The sequence below is a fragment of the Sorex fumeus genome, unplaced genomic scaffold, assembly GCF_029834395.1.
Source record: "Sorex fumeus unplaced genomic scaffold, SorFum_2.1 ptg000048l, whole genome shotgun sequence".
In the NCBI taxonomy this organism is placed as follows: Eukaryota; Metazoa; Chordata; class Mammalia; order Eulipotyphla; family Soricidae; genus Sorex; species Sorex fumeus.
Genome location: NW_026606105.1, coordinates 6,162,778 through 6,183,300, shown reverse-complemented (window position 1 = coordinate 6,183,300; position 20,523 = coordinate 6,162,778). Strand labels below are relative to the sequence as shown.

Below are 20,523 nucleotides of genomic sequence, written 5' to 3'. Positions count from 1 at the left end.
GGTTTTATTTATTTATTTATTATTTATTTTTTCTTTTTGGGGTCATATGGTACAGTGATGCTTAAGAGGTTTCCTCTGGTTCTGCACTCAGTAATTTCTCCTGTTGGTGCTTGGGGGACCATATGGGATGCCAGGGATTGAATCCAGTTTCACCTTGTGCAAGGCAAACAACCTACCAGCTGGACTATCTCTCTAGCCCCTTAACATATGCTAACTAGTAAACAATGGTCTAGGGGAGAAGGTGATGCTGTACTATTAAAAAAAAAACCAAAAAAAGCCAAGTGGCCCCTTTGCTTGGGGCTGTTGAGGCAACCTTGCTGTTGCCTCAGCAGTTATTGTGTGTTGTCTCTCATCCTCTGTGATCAACTCCACTGGGCAGAATTGAAACTAATTTGACTGCTTTAATGCTGTTAAGTAGCTCCAAGAATGGACTAAAGCTTCTGTGACTTGCCTTTTAAAATTATTTTTAGACCTTCCAAGAAGTGTTCATGGGACTCCGGATTGACTTCTGGTGATACTGCAGGTGGTTAACCAGGTTAGACTGCTGAATGGTAAAGCTTGAGGATGCAGTGCTGATCGGGCCCTGTAGTTCCAAGAACCACCAGGAACTTGAAACTCTGCATATGGACCTTCTTTAACACCAGGACCAAACCAGGCAGGGATGAGGAGGCCAGTGCAGAGCTGGGGATCCAACTAATGTCTTATGCATGCAAATGATGTACCCCTAACCCCATGTCCTGTCTCTTGGCCCAATTTTTTTTTCAGGACAAAACAGTTGCATGCGCCCATTAACTCTTTGGATTGGATTTCCTTCTATTTCTTTTTTTTTTTTTTTTCCCCTTTATTTTATTTTATTTTTTTTAAAGTTGTAGATTTACAATTTTTTGTGCTTTGGTTTCAATTATACAATGATCAGATACCCATCCCTCCACCAGTGCCCATTTTCCACCACCATGGATAATATCCCTCCCACCCCCATCCCCCCATCCCCCCGTCTCTGTGGCAGGGCAATCCCCTGTGTTCTCTCTCTCCTTTTGGGTGTTGTGGTCTGCAAAAGAGGCATTGAGTGGCAAACATGTTCAGTCCATAGTCTACTTTTGACATGCATCTCCCCTCCTGGGAGGATCCTCCAAACGGATTTCCTTCTATTTCTATGCATGGTTTACCTCCTGTTGGATGTATGGCTGCTTTGTGTTTTTATGCAGGAAAACAAATTTGGAGGCAAATTTGTGCTCTGAGATGGATTCCCATGTAATGGAATCTTTTCTAGTTTGCATTTGGAGCTGCAGGTGGATCTGGATGCAGTATCACCGGAGTGTAGTATCGCAGATCTTCCTCTCTGTTGTGTGGTATGACCTGTTAGTGGGGCCTAGAGGGAGTCTAAAAGATTCCTGAGGTACACAGAGGCAGAGCACAAATAACAGCTTCCCCCTACTCCCCTTCTGTTATAAATCCATGGATTAATCATGGTTAGATTTAAAATTTTTCTTCTAGTACCTCATGATTCTAAATATTATTTAAAAAGAAAGAGCCTTAGCTTGGCTGGTCAACTATTCCCAGCCTGGCAGGTCCTTCGTAAGGGAAATCTGCTCCTTTGCCTTCTGAAATGTATTTGTGTGTGTCTCTGTGTGTGCGTGTGTTTGGGATGGAGGGTATATTTTTGGGCTATACCTGGAAGTGCTCTTGGCTTTGCACTCAGGAATGACTCCTGGCGGTGCTTGGGGGACATATTCAATTCTGGAGAGCTGAGTTGGCTGCTTGTAAAGCAAGTGCCTTACCTCCTGAACTGTCTAGTTTCTGGAATGTATTTTTTAATGAAATGAATTAAGGTATTCAACAACTGATTAAGTTTCCAAATAGATTCAGTTGAAGGTAAATAATGAGCATTCCTGGAATGTCATCTCATCAAACTCTCTACAATGTACCAATAATACAATGGGAAAGCGATAAAACAATGGGACATACGAGAATATTAAAATCATATGGCACATGACATAACAGTTAATTTTCTTTATAACTGGAATGACAGAAGGAAATGGAAAATGAGCAGAATTAATAAACTATTTGAAGAATAGCACTGTATCACTGTCCTCCCATTGTTCATCAATTTGCTTGAGTGGGCCCAGTAACGTCTCCATTGTGAGACTTGTTGTTACTGTTTTTGGCATATTGAATAGGTCACGGGTAGCTTGCCAGGCTTTGCTGAGTGGGCAAGATACTCTTGGCAGCTTGCTGGGCTCTCCGAGAGGGGCAGAGGAATTGAACTTGGGTTGACCTGGTCGGCTATGTGAAAGGCAAATGCCCTACCCGCTGTGAAGAATAAATAGCCAAGAATTGCATTGAAAGAAATAAATTTCTTCAGAAATTAAAAAAAATAGAGGAGAATTTGAACAAGGAAAGAAGTTGAAAAATAGTTTAATCAGCAGTTGCTGATCTAAAAAACATAGCCATAGAAAGAAAAAAGCACAATAAGAGGAATTAGCATCAAAATGACAGAAGCAGACGAATGAACTGGTGAGTAGAAGACAGGATACAGAAAATCACCTAAAACAATAAAAAGAAGAAAAAAAATCAGAGATCTATGAATCAACCAGAAAATAAAAAAAATTTAACTTATGGAGGCTTAGAAGAAAAGAAGAGAGATATGGGTAGGGAAAAAAATTGATGAAAAGTATTATTATAGCTAAAACCTTCCGCAGTCTGAAGATCAATTTAGATTTCCAGATCCATGGAAGTCAAAGAACACTAATAAGAATAATCACAAGCAGGAAACCCCCAAGGCACATTGTAATTAAAATAGCAAGAGCTGCTATTTAAAAGTTGAAAAACATTTCTATTTTAAGATAGAGATGCTATTTTGAAAGAAGCAAAAGCAACCCCCCAAATTAGTTATAACAGAACTTTTCAAAAATGAAAACAGGTGCAAAGCATTGAATAAGCCCTGAGCACTGCAGAGTGTGCTCTCAAAACAAAATAAATCAAAACAGATCTGTCTAGCGAAACCCTACAGTCTAGAAGGGGGTGTTATGCTATACACAACAAACTGAATAAAGTAGGTATCCAAAAAAGAAAACTTCATTCAGCTGGATTATTATTCAAATTCAGTGGTGAAATACAAAACTATTCTGACAAACAACAGCTAAAGAAGTTATTGGTCATGAAATTAGCACTGCAAGTACACTAAATGGTCTCATATAAAATCCTAAAGAAATGTAGAGATGGAGAAATAGCTCAATAGGCTTAGTTCATGGTTTGTATGCAAGAGGCCTATGTCAAATTTCCAGGACTTCAGGGTTGCCTGGGCACTGCTAGGAGTTATTTCTGAACATGAGCTTGGGAGAGCACCTGTTGCGTATGGTTGGGTATGGTGCCCCCTGCACGTGTCCGCATGCACACACACACATTCACACACACAGACCACTACAACCACCGCCACCACCACCACCACACCACACAGTTTAAGAAACAAAAAAAGACTGCACATCCAGAACACATACAAAATATGGCATTAAATTCCTTGATTTCAAAAATTGCATTTAATGCAGTGACTTGAACTAACCAATGAAAAAAATACAGACTGTATGGATGAATGGATCTGAAAGGTGAACCCAACTTCTGCTTATAAGAGACTCACTTGAACTATTGTAGTAAGCACAGACTAAAAGTCAAAGGTTGAAAAAATTGTATGCGAATAGTAGGCTAAATCATCAGGAATAGTCATGTTTAGAGCTGACAAAACATTTCAATCTAAAAAAGGAATAGAAAACAGAGGACATTATATAATGGTCACAGATTGATACGCAAGAAGACTTACTTCCCATTAATATGTTATTCTTTCTCTAACTCATTTAGGTATAGATCTTTAAAAGATTTTTCTTGTTCTTGATATATGCCTACGTCACTATAAATTTGCCTTTTAGCACTACTTCTGTTGTATCCCATAGATTTTCGATATGTTGTATTTACAATTTGTTTTGTCTAAAAAGTATTATATATATATATTTTGCAGTTGAATTGTTTCCTTCACTCTTTTTTTTAAATTTATTTTTTATTTTTTATTAGTGAAACACCATGAGGTACAGTTGTAGATTTACAAATTTTTGTGCTTGGATTTCGGTCATACCATGATCAAATACCCATCCCTCCACCAGTGCCCATTTTCCATCACCAGGATTATATCCCTCCCCCTCCCATCCCCCCCATCCCCTCCTGCCACTGTGGCAGGGCATTCCCTTTTGTTCTCTCTCTCCTTTTGGGTGTTGTGATCAGCAAAAGAGGCATTGAGTGGCAAACATGTTCAGTCCAGTCTACTTTCAACCTGCATCTCCCCTCCTGGGAGGATCCTCCAAACACCCTCCATTTGGTGCTCTTTCTCTATCTGAACTGTCCTTTCCCCTAGAATACCCGGCTGGCCTCTAAGCTATGGAGTAATCCTCCTGGTGTTGATCTCAGCTATTTAAAAGTATTATATTTTTTAAAAAATTGAAATAGTGTGATTTACAATACTATTAATCATTCTATCATCATACTCCCACTTGAGTGACTATTTCCCTACACCAATGTCCCAAAGGCCCCCTCCTCTCCAAATCATCTTTCACCTTAATGTGGTTCTGAGGACCACTGTCCAGTTCTGTTGTTTTTGACCATTTTGCTCCCTTTGTACTTTTATATTTAACACACGTTAAAAGATAATTATATGGTCTATCCCCTTTCTCCCAAATGACTTTGCTAAGCATGATACCCTCTAATTCCATTCATGTAAAGGCAAATTGCATGATTTCACACTTTCTTATAGCTTCAGAGAATTCCACTGTGTATGTGTATCACAACTTCTTCATCTATTCATCCTGCCAACACTGGTTATTTTCAACATTTTTGATATATACCATTCTCATTGGTATGAGATTCTCTCATTGATGTTTTCATTTTCACTTCCCTAATAATAAGTGATGATGATCAGCTTTTTATAAGTCTCTTAGCCATCCATATGTAAGATATTTTGTGTCTTAACATTGCCTTATCCTGTGGAATATTGCATGTGCACTTGAGAATTATGCATACTCTACTGCATTTCGGCGGGATGTCTGTATAGTAATGCATTTCTTGACAATATTCCAGTATAGAGAATTTAAAATCTATTTAGTCTACCACTCTATTTTCAGAACAATAATGTTACTTCCTCAGGGTTCATCTGGAAATCTTTAAGTCAACAATTAGTATTTTATTCACCAAGGCTGCTATCCACAACAACCCTCACCCCCACTGCATCATTCCAATGTGATTGTCATCCACTTTGGGAAAGACTGTTCAAGTCAATGAAGAACTGCATATAAGACAGTAGTTACTTTAAACTTTTTAAAATTAATAAATTAAATTTTTAGTCATAAAATTGTAAAATTTTTCATAATCAGGTTTCAGGAATACAATTTCATAACATTGATCCCTTCCCCAGTGTCCATTCCCTCCACCTCCACCATTGGTCATTGCTTCCTCATCCCTCCTGCCTCTTTATACACACACACACACACACACACACACACACACACACACACACACATATGTCTTTGCACTGTGATTTACAGTACTGTTACTGATAGGGTTTCATACATTACATTTTACAATATTTCAGCATCACCTCCTCCTCCCAGTTTAATACTTCCCTCCATCATAGATGTTGCCCCCTCCTCTCATATCCCCCACTCCTCCAGTGGCATGTTTCTACAGAATACCAGCTTTCATGTTCTTTATTTCCACTCTTTTTGGCTATTCGTTAGGTCCCCAACTATGTTTATCTATATACCATGCGTGAGAGAGACCACTCTGTGTAGGTCTCTCTCCTTTTGACTAGTTACACTCAGAGTGATAATTTCTAGGTCCCTTGGTTTAGCAGCAAATTTTATGACTTTATTTTTTCTTGTGGTTGAGTAATATCCCATTGTATATATGTATCATAGTTTCTTTGTCCAGCCATATATTCTTGGACACTTGGGTTGTTTCCAGATTTTGGCTATTGTGGATACTGCTGCAAAGGGATATAACGGTGCAAATGTCTTTTCTCCATTTTGTTTTAGTGCCCTTGGGATATATTCCAAGAAGTAAGGTTGCTGGGTCAAATGTAATCTCAATTCCTAATTTTTTAGGAATGTCCATATTGCTTTCCAGAAAGCCTGAACCAGTCAACATTCCTACCACATCCACAATAACACTGGTTGTTCTTGTTCTTTTTTGTTGGGGTCTCTCCCCAGTCCTCTCTCCAGCAGGTTCCCTTGACCTGCAAGGGGCTGTCACACAGAAGCTTGAGGGCCAAGCCAAGCTACCCTTCCTGTAAAGAGAGGGTTCCGGGGAAAAGAGCATGTCCCTATGCCACCACTACCACAACTGAGAAATGAGCACACAAGCACGGCTGGGGTCCTGTAAAGCAGTCATAACTTTAATAAGCAATCAACATGGCTTAAATAGGCTTGGGCATACAGGGGAGAAATGCAAATGGTCATGTACTCAAAGTGGTCAGAACAAACATGTGTTTTCTATAGGTAGGGTCACACCTTCCCTGTGTGAGTACAATGGTTAAACCATCACCGCACCTCTGCCAGAAATGCCCTGTCCCATCATCGCATTGACTCACAATTAGTGTGCATTGCAACTGGCTTCCTGAGTGATCTGGGAACATCTGCCCAGGTCCCAGTTCAGGGATTATTGTGGCACTTCAAAGCAGACCAAAAAGGGCTTTTCTCCCAATACTGTTTGAGACGTACCAGTCTCTGATATGAGATATCTCATTGCTGTTTTGCAACTCCCTATGTTTAGTGATGCAGAGAATTTTCATGTATCTTTTGGCCATTGGTATTTCTTCTTTGAGGAAATTTCTGTTCATCTCTTCTCCCCACTTTTTGATGGGGTTGGATGTTTTTTTTCTTGTAAAAAAGTGAATTCTTTTTTTTCTTCTATCAGTGTCTTATACATGTTCAATATTAACCCCTTATCAGATGGGCGTTGGGTAAATATTTTTTCCCATTCTGTGAGGTGTTATTTATATCCTGGTCATCATTTCTTTTGAGGTACAGAAACTTCTACTGTAATATAGCGCCATTTGCTTATCTTTGCTTACACTTGCTTGGTCAGTATTGTTTCCTCTCTGAAGATGCCTTTAACTTCAATATCATGAAGAGTTCTGCCTAAGTTTTCCTCTATGTACCTTATGAATTCAGATCTGATATCATGGACTTTAATCCATTTTGATTCGACTTTTGAGCATGGTATTAGGAAGAGGTGTAAATTTTGCATGTAGCTGAAAAGTTTTTCCAGCAACCCTTGTTAAAGAGGCTTTCCTTGCTCCACCTCATGTTTTGTCTCTTTATTGAAGGTTAAAGGATCAGATAACTAAGGATCTAAGATATCAGTTTCAATAAACCGAATCAGATAGCCTATATATACAGTAGGTCCAACAACCTAGGTTTATGTAATCACACCCAATGAAACTTGGATAGCAATGAAATAATTTATCAGAATTTATCTTATTAATAAATCCATAACTGTTTATGTATTAAATCTTTCTTATCTAATGGGTCCCTTTAGGACATCATTTCCTTGTTGATATTTTGGTCTGGATGATTCATTCTTTGCTGTAAGTGGAGTTTTAAAGTTCTCTATAATTGATGTATTACTTTCAAGTTCTCCCTTTGGGAAATTATTTATTTTACAAGTTAGGTGAACCTCTATTACCTTTGATAGTCCTGAGATATGCTATTATCAATTACAATGATTAACATTCTTTAAGAGTTTGTCTACAGAGGTAAAAGACCTTTGAGTTCACTTATGCTTACGCATTTGATATAAAATGTTGAGGACAATTTTTATCTCATTAAAAAATGTTCCACAAAGTAAAATAAAAATTTTCTACATTATTTGAATATATAGAATAGTCATTACCTTTTATGTCATGTGATACTTGCATTCTGATGAGAGAGAACCATTAAAAGTCTTTAGTGACCCAATCAGACTGATTGTCACAGAAAACACTATTAAACATTTTAAAACAAGCTTAAACTTTTTTTTTGTATTTTCTCAGCTGTTCTGCTTTCATTTTTGTTTTTATTGAATCACCATGGGATACAGTTACAAAGCTTTCATGTTTGAGTTTCAGTCATACAATGATCAAACACTCATACCTCCACCAGTGCACATTCTCCACCACCAATGTCTCCAGAATCCCCACCCTCTTCCCAACCCTCCCCCTCCCTCTATGGCAGGCAATTTCCCCCATACTCTCTCTCTACTTTTGGGCATTATGGTTTGCAATATAGATACTGAGAGACTATCAGGTTTGGTCCTTTATCTACTTTTAGGATACATCTCCCATCCTGAATAATACCTCCAACCATCATTATCTTAGTGATCCCTTTTCTGTTCCAAATGCCTTCTCCAAAAGCTCATGAGGCAGTCTTCCAACTATGGAGCAATATTCCTGGCCCTTGTGTCTACTGTCCTTGGGTGTCAGTTTCACATTATGTGATTTTATATACCACAAATGAGTGCAGTACTTCTATGTCTGTCCCTCTCTTTCTGACTCATTTCACTTAGCAAGGTACTCTCCATGTCCATACACTTAAAAGCAAATTTTATGGGTTCATCTTTCCTAACAGCTGCATAGTATTCCATTGTGTAGATATGCCAAACTTTCTTTAACCAGTCATCTGCCCGTGGGCACTAGGGTTAGTTCCAGATTCTTGTTATTGTGAACAGTGCTGCAATGAATATATAGGTGCAGATGTCATTTCTACTGTGCTTTTCTGCATCCTCTAGATATATTCCCAAAAGTGGTAATGCTGAATCATATGGAAGCTCAATTTCTAGTTTTTTAAGGAATGCCCTTATTTTTTTCCAAAAAGGCTGGACCAATCAGCATTCCCACCAACAATGAGAGAGAGTCTCTTTCTCTCCACATCGTTTCCAGCAATGGTTGTTCTTGTTCTTTCTGACATGTGCCAGTCTCTGTGGTGTGAGATAATATCTCATTGTTGCTTTGATTTGCATCTCCCTGATGATTAGTGATGTAGAGCATTTTCTTCATGCGCCTTTTGGATATCTGTATTTCTTTTTTGAGGAAACTTCTGTTCGTTTCTTCTCCACATTTTTTGGTGGGGTTGGAAGTTTTTTCTTGTACAATTCTAGTAGTGTCTTGTATATCCTGGATATTAACCCCTTATCAGATGGGTATTCGGTAAATATTCTTTCCCATTCTGTGGGCTCTCTCTGTATTTTGTTCACTGTTTCTTTTGAGGTGCAGAAGTTTCTTAGTATAATTTAATGCCGTTTGTTTATGTTTGTTTCTACTTGCTTGGTCCGTGGTGTTTCATCCTTAAAGATGCTTTTATCTTCTATGTCATGGAGGGTTCTGCCTACATTTTCTTCCACGTACCTTATGGATTAAGGTTTGATATTGAGATCTTTAATCCACTTTGATCTGACTTTTGTGCCTGGCATTAGACAGAGGTCAAAGGTCATTTTTTTTTTTTGCAGCTATCTGTCCAGTTTTCCCATCACCACTTGTTGAAGAGGCTTTCTAGCACAGCGGTAGGGCGTTCACCTTACAAGCGGACAACATGGCCAACCCGAGTTCAATTCCTCCGCCCCTCTCGGAGAGCCCAGCAAGCTACCAAGAGTATTCGATATGCCAAAAACAGTAACAACAAAGTCTCCAATGGAGACGTTATTGGGCCCGCTCGAGCAAATCGATGATCAATGGGAGGGCCTTTACCCTTTTACTATCAAAGATTAAGTGATCATATATTTGAGTCTGTGACAGAATATTTAACTCTGTTCCATTGGTCTGTGGGTCTGTTTCTAATCCAGTACCATGCTGTTTTAATTACTACTGCTTTGTAGTACAGTTTGAAGTTGGGGAAGGTGATTCCACCCATCTTTTTCTCAAGGATTGCTTTAGCTATTCATGGGGGTTTATTTTTCCATATGAATTTAAGGAGTGCTTTGTCTATTTCTTTGAAGAATTTCATGGGTATCCTTATAGGGGCAAAGTTAAATCTGCATAGTGCCTTGGGAGTATTGCCATTTTGATAATGCTAATCTTCCTTATTCATGAGCAGGGCATGTGTCTCCATTTCCTAGTGTCCTCTTTTATTTCTTGAAGTAGTGTTTTGTAATTTTCCTTGTATAGGTCCTTCATCTCTTTAGTTAAGCTGATTCCAAGGTACTTGATTTTCTGAGTCACTATTGTGAATGGGATTTTTCTTTTTTTCCCTTTTATTTTATTTTTATTTTTTGCTTTTTGAGTCACACCCAGCGATGTACAGGGGTTACTCCTGGCTCTGCTCTCAGTAATTACTGGCGGTGCTTGGGGGACCATATGGGATGCTGGGGATCAGACCTGGGTGGTCACATGCAAAGCAAATGCCCTACCCACTGTGTTATCACTCTGGCCCTTGGGGATTAAAAAAAAATCTCTTTCTTCTCTTTCATTATTTGTATATAGGAAAACCATGGAGTTTTGGGTGCTGATTTTGTAGCCTGCCACTTTACTATACAAACCTATTATTTCTAGGAACTTTTTTGTAGAGTCTTTAGGATTTTCTAAGTACAGTGTCATATCATCCACAAATAGTGATAGCTTGACCTCTTCCTTTCCTATCTGGATGCCGTTGATATTCTTTTCTTGCCTAACTACTATGGCAAGAATTTCTAGTACTATATTGAATAGGAGTGGGGAGAGTGGGCAACCTTGTCTTGTCCCCGGTCTTAGAGGGTAGGTTTTTAGTTTCTCCCCATTGAGAATGATGCTTGCCATGGGCTTGTGGTAGATGGCTTTGAGCATATTGAAGAAAGTTCCTTCAATGTCCATTTGAGAGATTTTTTTTTAATCATAAACGTTTTTGGATCTTGTCAAATGCTTTCTCTGCATCTACTTATATGATTACATGGTTTTTATCTTTCATTTTATTGATATGATGGATTATATTCTTAAACATTTTCATAAGATGTGTGTATTTTTTCAGGTCATCTATTTTGCCCTCACTACTCTTTCTTCATTTCAGATGACTAAAGAGAGAAGCTAATATAATTCAAGTTTTCTATGCCCAGAGTGCTCCTTTTCATTCTGCACACTCTGATCACTCATTTCTCTAATAACTCTAGTCAGCCTTGAGTTGTCTTTTTCCCCTCACATAACATAGTTGGGCACCAAGTTCTTGTAACAGATGTGTAGATCTGTCTGGCCTCCTGATGCTGTGAATTATTTGTCAATGCTTGTTTTAGCTTCAAAGGGAGAAGTGATGATATCAGCTCATTCTACCCAAGATGCAGTTATCACCCTCTGACATATGCTAAACTTAGTCATTTGTAAATATAACAAAGGGTATGTGTTAAAGACATACCCTAACCATTTTTAAAAGTAGAAAATAATATTTCTCTTAAAATAGAAGCAAAGGAAAGATTGTCATCACTTCTCTTAATAATGTAGCTGTATTAAGACAGGGATAGTTTAAATCTAAAGTTCCATTGATAAGTAAAGGTTCGGTAATAGACAATATACTTCTGAAGGGGGAGAATGACGTGAGGGATTTACTCTGCCAGTTAGTAAGATATAATTAAAGAAAATCAAATTATGGGGCCAGAGTGATAGTACAGTTGGCAGAGCAGTTGCCTTGCATGCAGTGAACCCAACAACCCATATAGTCCTTCAATACCTTCCAGGAGTGATCCTTGAGCACGGAACCAGGAATAAGCCCTAGGCACAATCAGGTATGATCCAAAGGGAAAAAATCAAATTAACAGTGATAATTGAAGTATAATTCAGATGCAGTATAAACAAATTCAAAACCAGTATAAATTACACAGGACTCAGAAGCAGAACACATAAATAAGGAAACTATATTATAAAATCGATACATTCAATATTAAGTTAATAATGTAATTATAGAATGCTGGGTAAAATTCAAAGAAAGTTCTAGGAAATGGGATCAGAGAAGTACCTGAGTAATATAATATATGCTTAGCATGTACTGAGGCCTGGGGTTTGACTTTTGGCATGTCAACATTTTTACCACTGTTTTTTTTCCTGTAAAAAATGGTTATTAATACTGGAAAAAATGAAGCTGGGCACCTACATTACTTACATCTTTTATTTTAAAATTCAGCTTTTGTTATTTAAAGACTTAATTGTGAAAAGATGAACAAAGACAGAGCGAAAATGATAAATTCTTTTTGAATTTTTTAAAAAAAATTTTTATTAGTGAAACACCATGAGGTACAGTTGTAGACTTACAAATTTTTGTGCTTGGGTTTCAATTATACAATAATCAAGTACCCATCCCTTCACCAGCGCCCATCCTCCACCACCATGAGTCCAAGCATCCCTCCCACCCCCATGCCCCCATCCCACCCTGCCTTTGTGGCAGGGCATTCCCTTTTGTTCTCTCTCTCTTTTTGGGTGTTGTGGTTTGCAAAAGAGGCATTGAGTGGCAATCATGTTTGGTCTATAGTCTACTTTCAGCATGCTTCTCCCATCCTGGGAAGATCCTCCCAACATCCTTTATTTGGTGCTCCCTTCTCTATCTGAGCTGCCTTTCCCCCCTAGCACGTGTGACTGGCCTCCAAGCCATGGAGCAAACCTCCTGGTACTAATCTGTACTAATGTCGGTCACTCTTGGGGTGTTAGTCTCCTATTTTGTTACTTTATGTTCCCCAGATGGATGCAATCTTTCTATGACTATCCCTCTCTTTCTGGCTCATTTTGCTTAACTGGGCATAGAAGTTTTTCCAAAATACATTAACATAGAAAATACTATCACATTTCTGTTTGGTTTTGAGCCGTGCTGTGTGATTCTCAGGGCTATTCCTAACTTTCCTAACTCTGTCTTCAGAGAACCATGTGGCACCAGGCAGAGAACCCAGGCTTCCACACACAAAAATATGTTCTCAGTTCTTTGAGCTACCTCTCTGTCTCAGAAAAGACATAAATTTAACTGATAACAATAATCAGTTAAAACAAAAAGCCATAATAAATAAAGTAAAATGACGATCACGATCACGACGATTGCCTCGAGCAGGCCCCAGTAACATCTCTTTCGTCCTAGCCCTGAGATTTTTAAAAAAGTGCCATATTCAAGGCTCTTTCAGAGTTAGGAGAATGAGACCCTTCATTGTTACTGGTATTTGGCATATTGGGTACACCATGGGGAGTTTGCCAGACTCTGCCGTGTGGGCAAGTTACATTTGGTAGCTTGCCAGTTTGTCCAAAGTAGGAATGAGATGATAAGATGTCTTCCGGGAGCTGGGTTTTATAGTCTCTGAGTCTTGGCCGTTGATGGAATTACACGGAGCCAGGGGGCCAGTTGGTGGGTGTGACCCCCGCCTATAAATAAAGTAAAATAACATGTCACAACTGAGAGACAAGGTATTTTCAATAACACAATGAAAACACAAATGTATGGTGGCTTATAAAGCTATAAAAACACCCAGCAGTGTAGAGTGATATTGATTTTTACCCTTGTGGCTGCCTGACTAACTGGGGAAAGGGACTTGATACGCAGCAACACAACAGCTGATAATACCTTATGTCAATAGTCTGGGTCAAAAGGCAAATTCAAGATTTGAATCAGTTTCTACTAAAGATGTATTGCTTTTGCATCATTTCAAAACAAATATAATTATATTGAAACATTGTAAATCAATGTATCTACTGTATTAGATGGTGATACATGTTTTATCTCTATTGATAAGCATTTATATATAGTTAACATATACATTAGATCTATAAATACATGATTTACTCTTATTAACTACATAGAAGTGATTGTTTTGTTCGCCACTCAATGCCTCTTTGGCTGATCACAGCGCCCAGGAGGAGAGAGAGAACAGGGGGGAATGCCCTGCCACAGTGGCAGGGGGGGATGGGGGGATGGGAGGATGGGGGGGGAGGGATATTATCCTGGTGGTGGAAAATGGGCACTGGTGGAGGGATGGGTATTTGATCGTGGTATGACCGAGATCCAAGCACAAAAATTTGTAAATCTACAACTGTACCTCATGGTGTTTCACTAATAAAAAAAAAAAGAAGTGATTGTTTGATACATATGATATTTATTTGTATATCCATTTAGAAATGATTACGATTGGTCAAGATTTGTCTGTTTTTACTTACATAAGATTGGTTTGCAGATAGTTGTCAGCATAATGAACACTGATTTATCAATACATTGGTTAGGCACTCTGATAATTCATGATTTTGAAACTTGTTTGCTAAACCTTTTGGTTCTTATTTTCATCTATTTATGCAATTAATAGTTTGTGATGATATGGCTCAGTTGGAAAGAACTTGGAGCTCCCTCAAGTAAAACATACCCCAAGAGACAAATCTTTGGTTGTACAATTTTGAGAAGTCAGTGTTAGTGGCTGAGGGTCACATACTTTGTTGTAATTTTGGGGATTGAACTTATTATGGTGCTATGCTCATACATGGTGGTGTGGGATGGTAGTTGGGATCAAACTACTGCTTTCTACTATTGAGCTTCACCCCTGACCCTGGGCGTACCCTTTAATTCTAATCTGAGGCAAATAGTATAGACTTAACAAATTCTATTTTATGAATTTAAACTTCCCCCCAGGATGACTTTGATAGAAACATAATGAGATTTCCACCTACCTGTATATATCCTGGAGTCCTCCTCAGGAAATATGGTTTCTCATTATTTTAAATGATTCTATATGACTTTTCTGGTGACATCTCTTTTTGAGCTCTGCTTGGCTCAGAATTCTGCTTCTCTTTGAAATTGAACTCAAGTCATCCATCTTCTTTGAGAGACAGATGTTTTCCTACTCTGTGTGACACTAGACACTATTTGCATTTTAGCAAAGCGTGGTGAGCTTAGATCAGGTGGAATCTGACAATCTATGTCATCTTTGAAGAGGAGAGACTAACCTAAAAAAGCTACAGATGGTTCATTAAACTGTGCTCTACACCTGCATCACTGGGCAGAGACAATTACAGTGAAGAAGCAAACTGAGGTTACAGAATCACAGAGGGAAATTTCAATTCAGCAAGATTATACGTCAACAGACAGAACAAAAGTCTGCTCTTCCAACTGGTCGACATGTTGGAACTCACCAACTGTTTGTTCTTGATTCTGTATTTCATCCAGTTCATCCTTGGAAAACTGGTGAACGGTTTCATAGGATTGGTCAATGGCAGTGGCTGGTTCAAGAGTAAGAGGATCTCTTTGTCTGACCTCATTATCACCATCCTGGCTCTCTCTCGGATTGTTCTTCTGTGGATCATCTTGATTGATGGCATTTCAATGGTGTTGCCTTCCAAAGCACACGAACACAGTATAGGAAAGCAAATTCTTGAGATTATCTGGACATTTACAAATGATCTAAGCATTTGGCTTGTCACCTGCCTCAGTGTCCTCTACTGCCTGAAAATTGCCAATTTCTCCCACCCTACCTTCCTCTGGCTCAAATGGAGAATCTCCAGGATGGTTGTTGGGATGCTGCTGAGTGCAGTGCTCCTGTCCTGTGCCAGTGCCTTGTTTCTGATCCATGAATATAAGTTCTTGGTTGTTACCACTGAAACTAATAATACAGGGAATATTTCTGAGTACTGCAGAAAGAAGAGTGACTATGAATTGATCCATGGTCTTGGGATGGTATGGAACCTCCCTCCCCTAATAGTGTCCTTGGCCTCCAACTTTCTGCTCATCCTCTCCCTGAGGAGGCACATGCAACAGATGAAGAAAAACGGTACTAACTTTAGAGATTCAACCACTGAGGCCCATAAAAGGGCCATCAAAATTATCCTCTCTTTTCTCTTTCTATTTCTATTTTATTACCTTGCTCTTTTGATGATATCATCCAGTCATTTCCTACCAGGAACTAAGATGATTAAGATGATTGGGATAACAATGAAATTATTTTATCCGTCTGGCCACTCATTTATTCTCATTCTACGACATAATAAATTGAAGCAGGCATTTGCACAGATGCTTTGGCATAAATCTTGTCCTCTGTAGACTAGATCCAAGGGGCCCATTCCCCTAGAGTGGCAAAGGGTACAGACAGGTCCTGACATTCCTTTGTTCTGACTCCAGACAGTAGAACTTTTCTTGTTCCTCCTCCTTGTTCCTCTTGTGGTACCAGTTCAACAACATCCACAGGAAACAGACTCTACCACGTAGTCATTTCCAGCAGGGAAGCCTCAAGGTTTATTTCTGTACAGCTGTTTGAGAAATGTGAAATACTCTTGAAAAATGTTATATAAAATGAAACTATCACTACACAGACATGGTATATTTGAAAAACTCTCAAATGAACTTAATGATCAATTGCTGACTTTAAGTTTATACAGTTGGTAATAAGATGAGGTATATCAAACTGTATGATAGATTCCATGGTGAGAGGAAAAAAGTTTTTCTATTGTTTGCTTGTTTAAAATATGTTTATTTATTTATTTATTTATTTGGCTTTTTGGGTTATACCCAGTGTTGCACAGGGGTTACTCCTGGCGTTGTACTCAGGAATTACTCCTGGTGGTGCTCCGGGAATTATATAGGGTACTGGGAATAGAATTCAGGTTGGCTGCATGCAAGGCAAATGTCCTACACACTGTACTATCAGTCCAGTACCCTAAACTATGTTTAAAATACAAAAAGGACCATCCTTTATATATTTCTAGCCCTAGGAAAATTAATTACCGGCCAGATCATTCATCTCTCATTTAAACTGTGGACTGTGGACTGCTACATCAACTTCTGAAGGTATTAGAGATATTGAGGAATATGTAAAACAATTAAGTAGAGTGCATTATATAAGCTCTCAATAGGTGAAGCTATTATTGGAAGGCATATGAATTATGCATCAGTTTCTATAGGCTACCCATTTTCACAAATTCATTATGCAATTCCAAAAGTGAATAAGTAAGATTTTATTAAGACCTCAAAAATTCTACTTTATTTGTTAAAATAAATAGAATAAAAATGAAGATCCAGAATATTAGGTTGCAGTGCAGTCTGGTGACAAAATCTTTTTACTTCAGTTGTTACTACCTTCTTTTGTTGGGTTGATAAAGTAGAATTTCAAATAATGTTTAAGTAGAATCAAAGTTTAACCATTGTTAACAGAAAATGCCTGTTTTCTTTTCAAAATATTAGAGTTTTATGTAACACAATAACTCTTATACTCTGAAAAACATGAAGGTAACCAGAGGGAAGGAAGAGGAAGTGCGAGAAATGGACTAGGGGATATTTTCTAGGGTGGTGGGTGTGGTGAGACATAGGAACATCTAAGTGTGAAGCTGTATTCCTGAAATTTTATGATGTGGGAAACCAATGAGTAATTCATAAAATTTAATTTAAAACATTTTATGAAACACAGTTTCACAAAAATCTGGTTCATATGTTTAATCAATTTTAATATAATTATAGAGGCATTTGTTAACTTTCTATCACTGAATAGTGTTGACAACTAAACAAGAATAATGGTACTTTGAGTTGCATTCTCAAAATTATGAATCTATTCAGTTAGGACCTATAGCAGACATGACTCTAATTTCTTTCATCCTGGGCCTCTTAGGTTTGGAGTGATTATAATTGTGGACTCTGAAGTCAAATAGCCTGGGTTCAAATATTCACTCCAATTTTTTTGTAGCTGGATTACCTTGGGAATATTCTTAACATCTCTGTCTTTACTTTCCTCTTTTGTAAAGTAGGAATAGCAGTAATATTTTGTTGGGAAAATGTGTAGAAGAAGTGAGTTAGGGAACACAAGAAAAAGGCTACAATTAAACACAAAAGAAATGTTACTGATATTCTTATTTTGAAAACATGAACTCTAGGCCTTGAGATATCTCCCTGGATCTGAAGTAATATTTTGACATAACACAAAGAATCCTACCCAGACCATAAAATTCAGATGTGTTGCAGTGAACATGCCTAAATCACCACTCTTGGACCTTTCCTGGGTATAGATTATGGGTTATGTGAGAAAAATGTTCTGAGTTGAAGCTTTTTTAGTCTGGAAAAAATGGAAAACATATTATTTGAACAGATGAAATCAGATTCATAAGTGTGGTTCCTAGATCTTTTTAATTTCTTTTTCAGGGAAATTTATAGACAATTCCCAGAAAATCTTAGACTCATATGGGGACAGGAGAAGGGGGTAAGTGTTTGGCAACACCTGATGGTGCTCAGGGGACCATATGCAGTGCCAGAAATAAAACCAGGGTTGGCTGTGTACAAGGTAAGTGCTTTAATTATCTCTCCAACCTTCGTAAATCTTAGACTCTTTTATGTACTCCAGCTATATGTGAACTTTCATTAATTAAGGTTCAGCATGATGGAACCTGAGTGATAGCACAGGGGTTAGGGTGTTTGCCTTGCATGTGACCAACCCAAGTTCAATCCCTGGCACCCCATATGGTCCCCCAAGCACTGCCAGGAGTAAGTTATGAGTGCAGAACCAGGAGTAATCCCTAAGCATCGCTGGGTGTGACTCAAAAATAAAAAACAAACACAGAAACAAATAAGTTCAGCATGGGTGGGTTATGTGTGAGTTACTGTGTCAAGGAATCTTGCCTGTTTCTGGAAGAATAATGATGAGATTCTTGTTTATTTTGAAGAGGTTATGCTTTTATAAATTTAATCTGAGATACCTTATTGACCATTTCTCATGAATTGTACCACACAAGGTAGAATTCCCTAATATCTCAGTCTCAGTTTTGAGAAAATCTTGAAAAGGCCATCTTTGTTTTGTTTTGGTTTCAGTGATTTGGCTGTAGCTTCTCAGCATTCTTAAGTTTATTTGTTTTATGCAAAGGAGAACAAAATTTAGCTTTCTTGCCTCCATGATAAAGTTTCATATTTCAAAGTATGTAGATGAGAATTATCCATGTGCTTTGTATTTACATTTTTGTTTTTGGAGACTAGGACATAGCTCTATGGAAGAGCACATGGTTCACTTGTATGAGGCCTTGAGTTTGATGTGGTCCCTGGCACCACACAAAACATACCATATGTTTGCATTTGTATTTCAGACCATATCATTTCTAAATGATATGTTTTGGAATTTATGCTGGGCACTAAACACAACTGGTCACACTAGAGAACAACCTATGACAGTATCTCATGAGAACTTCCAATTATCCACCAGGAGTCACTGTTTTCCATGTTACATAAGACTACTTCTAATTTTGTACTTTCTGAACTTTGGGGCCAAGATCATAGATTTGAACAAAGAAACCAAACTGTAATTTGAGTCCAGAGTATTATAATGAAAACAAACAGATTTAGTGACTTCCAATGCTCTTTTGTTATTCAATATCCATGATATTTCCCTAAGGTTGAACACAAAGTGGGGCTGAGATGGTCGAATAGTGAGGAATCATGCAGCACTGTCCTATCATTGCCACAAAATTTATAGCAAAAATTGAATTAAATACACTATCCTGCCTGGGACCCTACTGAAAAATGTCTCTGAATGACCAGACACTATCTTCAAGAGAAGAACTTACACTATGGAACAAGGAGCAGCAGTGGGTATTTTAAAGCAAAGGGGAGTGAACCTACCTCTTGAGGCATGGGGCAGACCTGAGACCAACAGTCACAGAGGGATTTCTAAGTATAGGGAACCTTGCCAAGACAGAGGAAGTGGAGAGCATAAAAACTGACTCTCAGTCCAAAACCTCAGCATTTGGTCTGGGCATGTGGCTCAGTATTAGAGCTACTCAGTGATAATAGGGACCAGGATTTGGTGATCGTTGACCCTGTAAAAAAAAATAAAAATCAAACAACAACAACAACAAAAACAAAATCCAACACAACAACAACATTAAATAAAAATAAAACAAATCTATGCTTATAAATAAAATTGGGAAGAGATAATTATACCAGGCAAGATTTTCAGGGGTCTTGGGGGTATGGTGCCACCAGCAGGTCAATCTGTACCTGTAGGGTGAGTGCATCAGCAGCCTGATGGTGCCTTCAGACTTCCAGATACCCCAAAATTGCTGCTGTGCCTTTGGCCAGACGCCAATAACTTGGGGCCAAGTTTACCAAAAAATTAAAAGGCCAAAACTTAGGTGTGTGGGAGCCATACCCACAAACCACCTCCAACTCAGCTACATAAACTCACTTATTGGCCTTATTTCAGAGGCCAATAAATCTTGAAAGAGATCAAAAGATGCAGTTAGGGCCTATAGTGAGGAGGTAGGTGGGAACCCACGACAGATCTCCAGGCCTGCTTGGATGGGGATGGGGTCTCCTCCCTCAAGGTCCCAGGTTTTCCAGTAGCTTGGCAGTCACACCCGGCACCATGCAATCTCAGCAATGGCCAAGACCCAGAAACTATAAACTAAAGCTCCCAGAAGAGAGCACTGCAGAATGTCCTGACCCTGAGCCAGGTTGTCCTCACTGGGGCACCTCGGAGGAGGGGGTTGGGTTGAGTCGCCCTCCATACCAAGCAGAGCCCCGGCAACCAAAAACCTCCAGAACCCAACCACAGCTATGCTCAAGGTCACTC

At 38.6% G+C, this 20,523-nt stretch overlaps 1 protein-coding gene across 1 annotated transcript; it reads left to right on the top strand.

Moving 5' to 3' along the window:
• The first annotated feature begins 15,104 nt into the window (after nt 1-15,104).
• Nucleotides 15,105-16,022, top strand: LOC130032409 (taste receptor type 2 member 3-like). The gene has a single exon (XM_056123963.1). It carries the CDS (start codon nt 15,105-15,107, stop codon nt 16,020-16,022), a length of 918 nt encoding a protein of 305 aa, XP_055979938.1.
• The last annotated feature ends 4,501 nt before the right edge of the window (nt 16,023-20,523 follow it).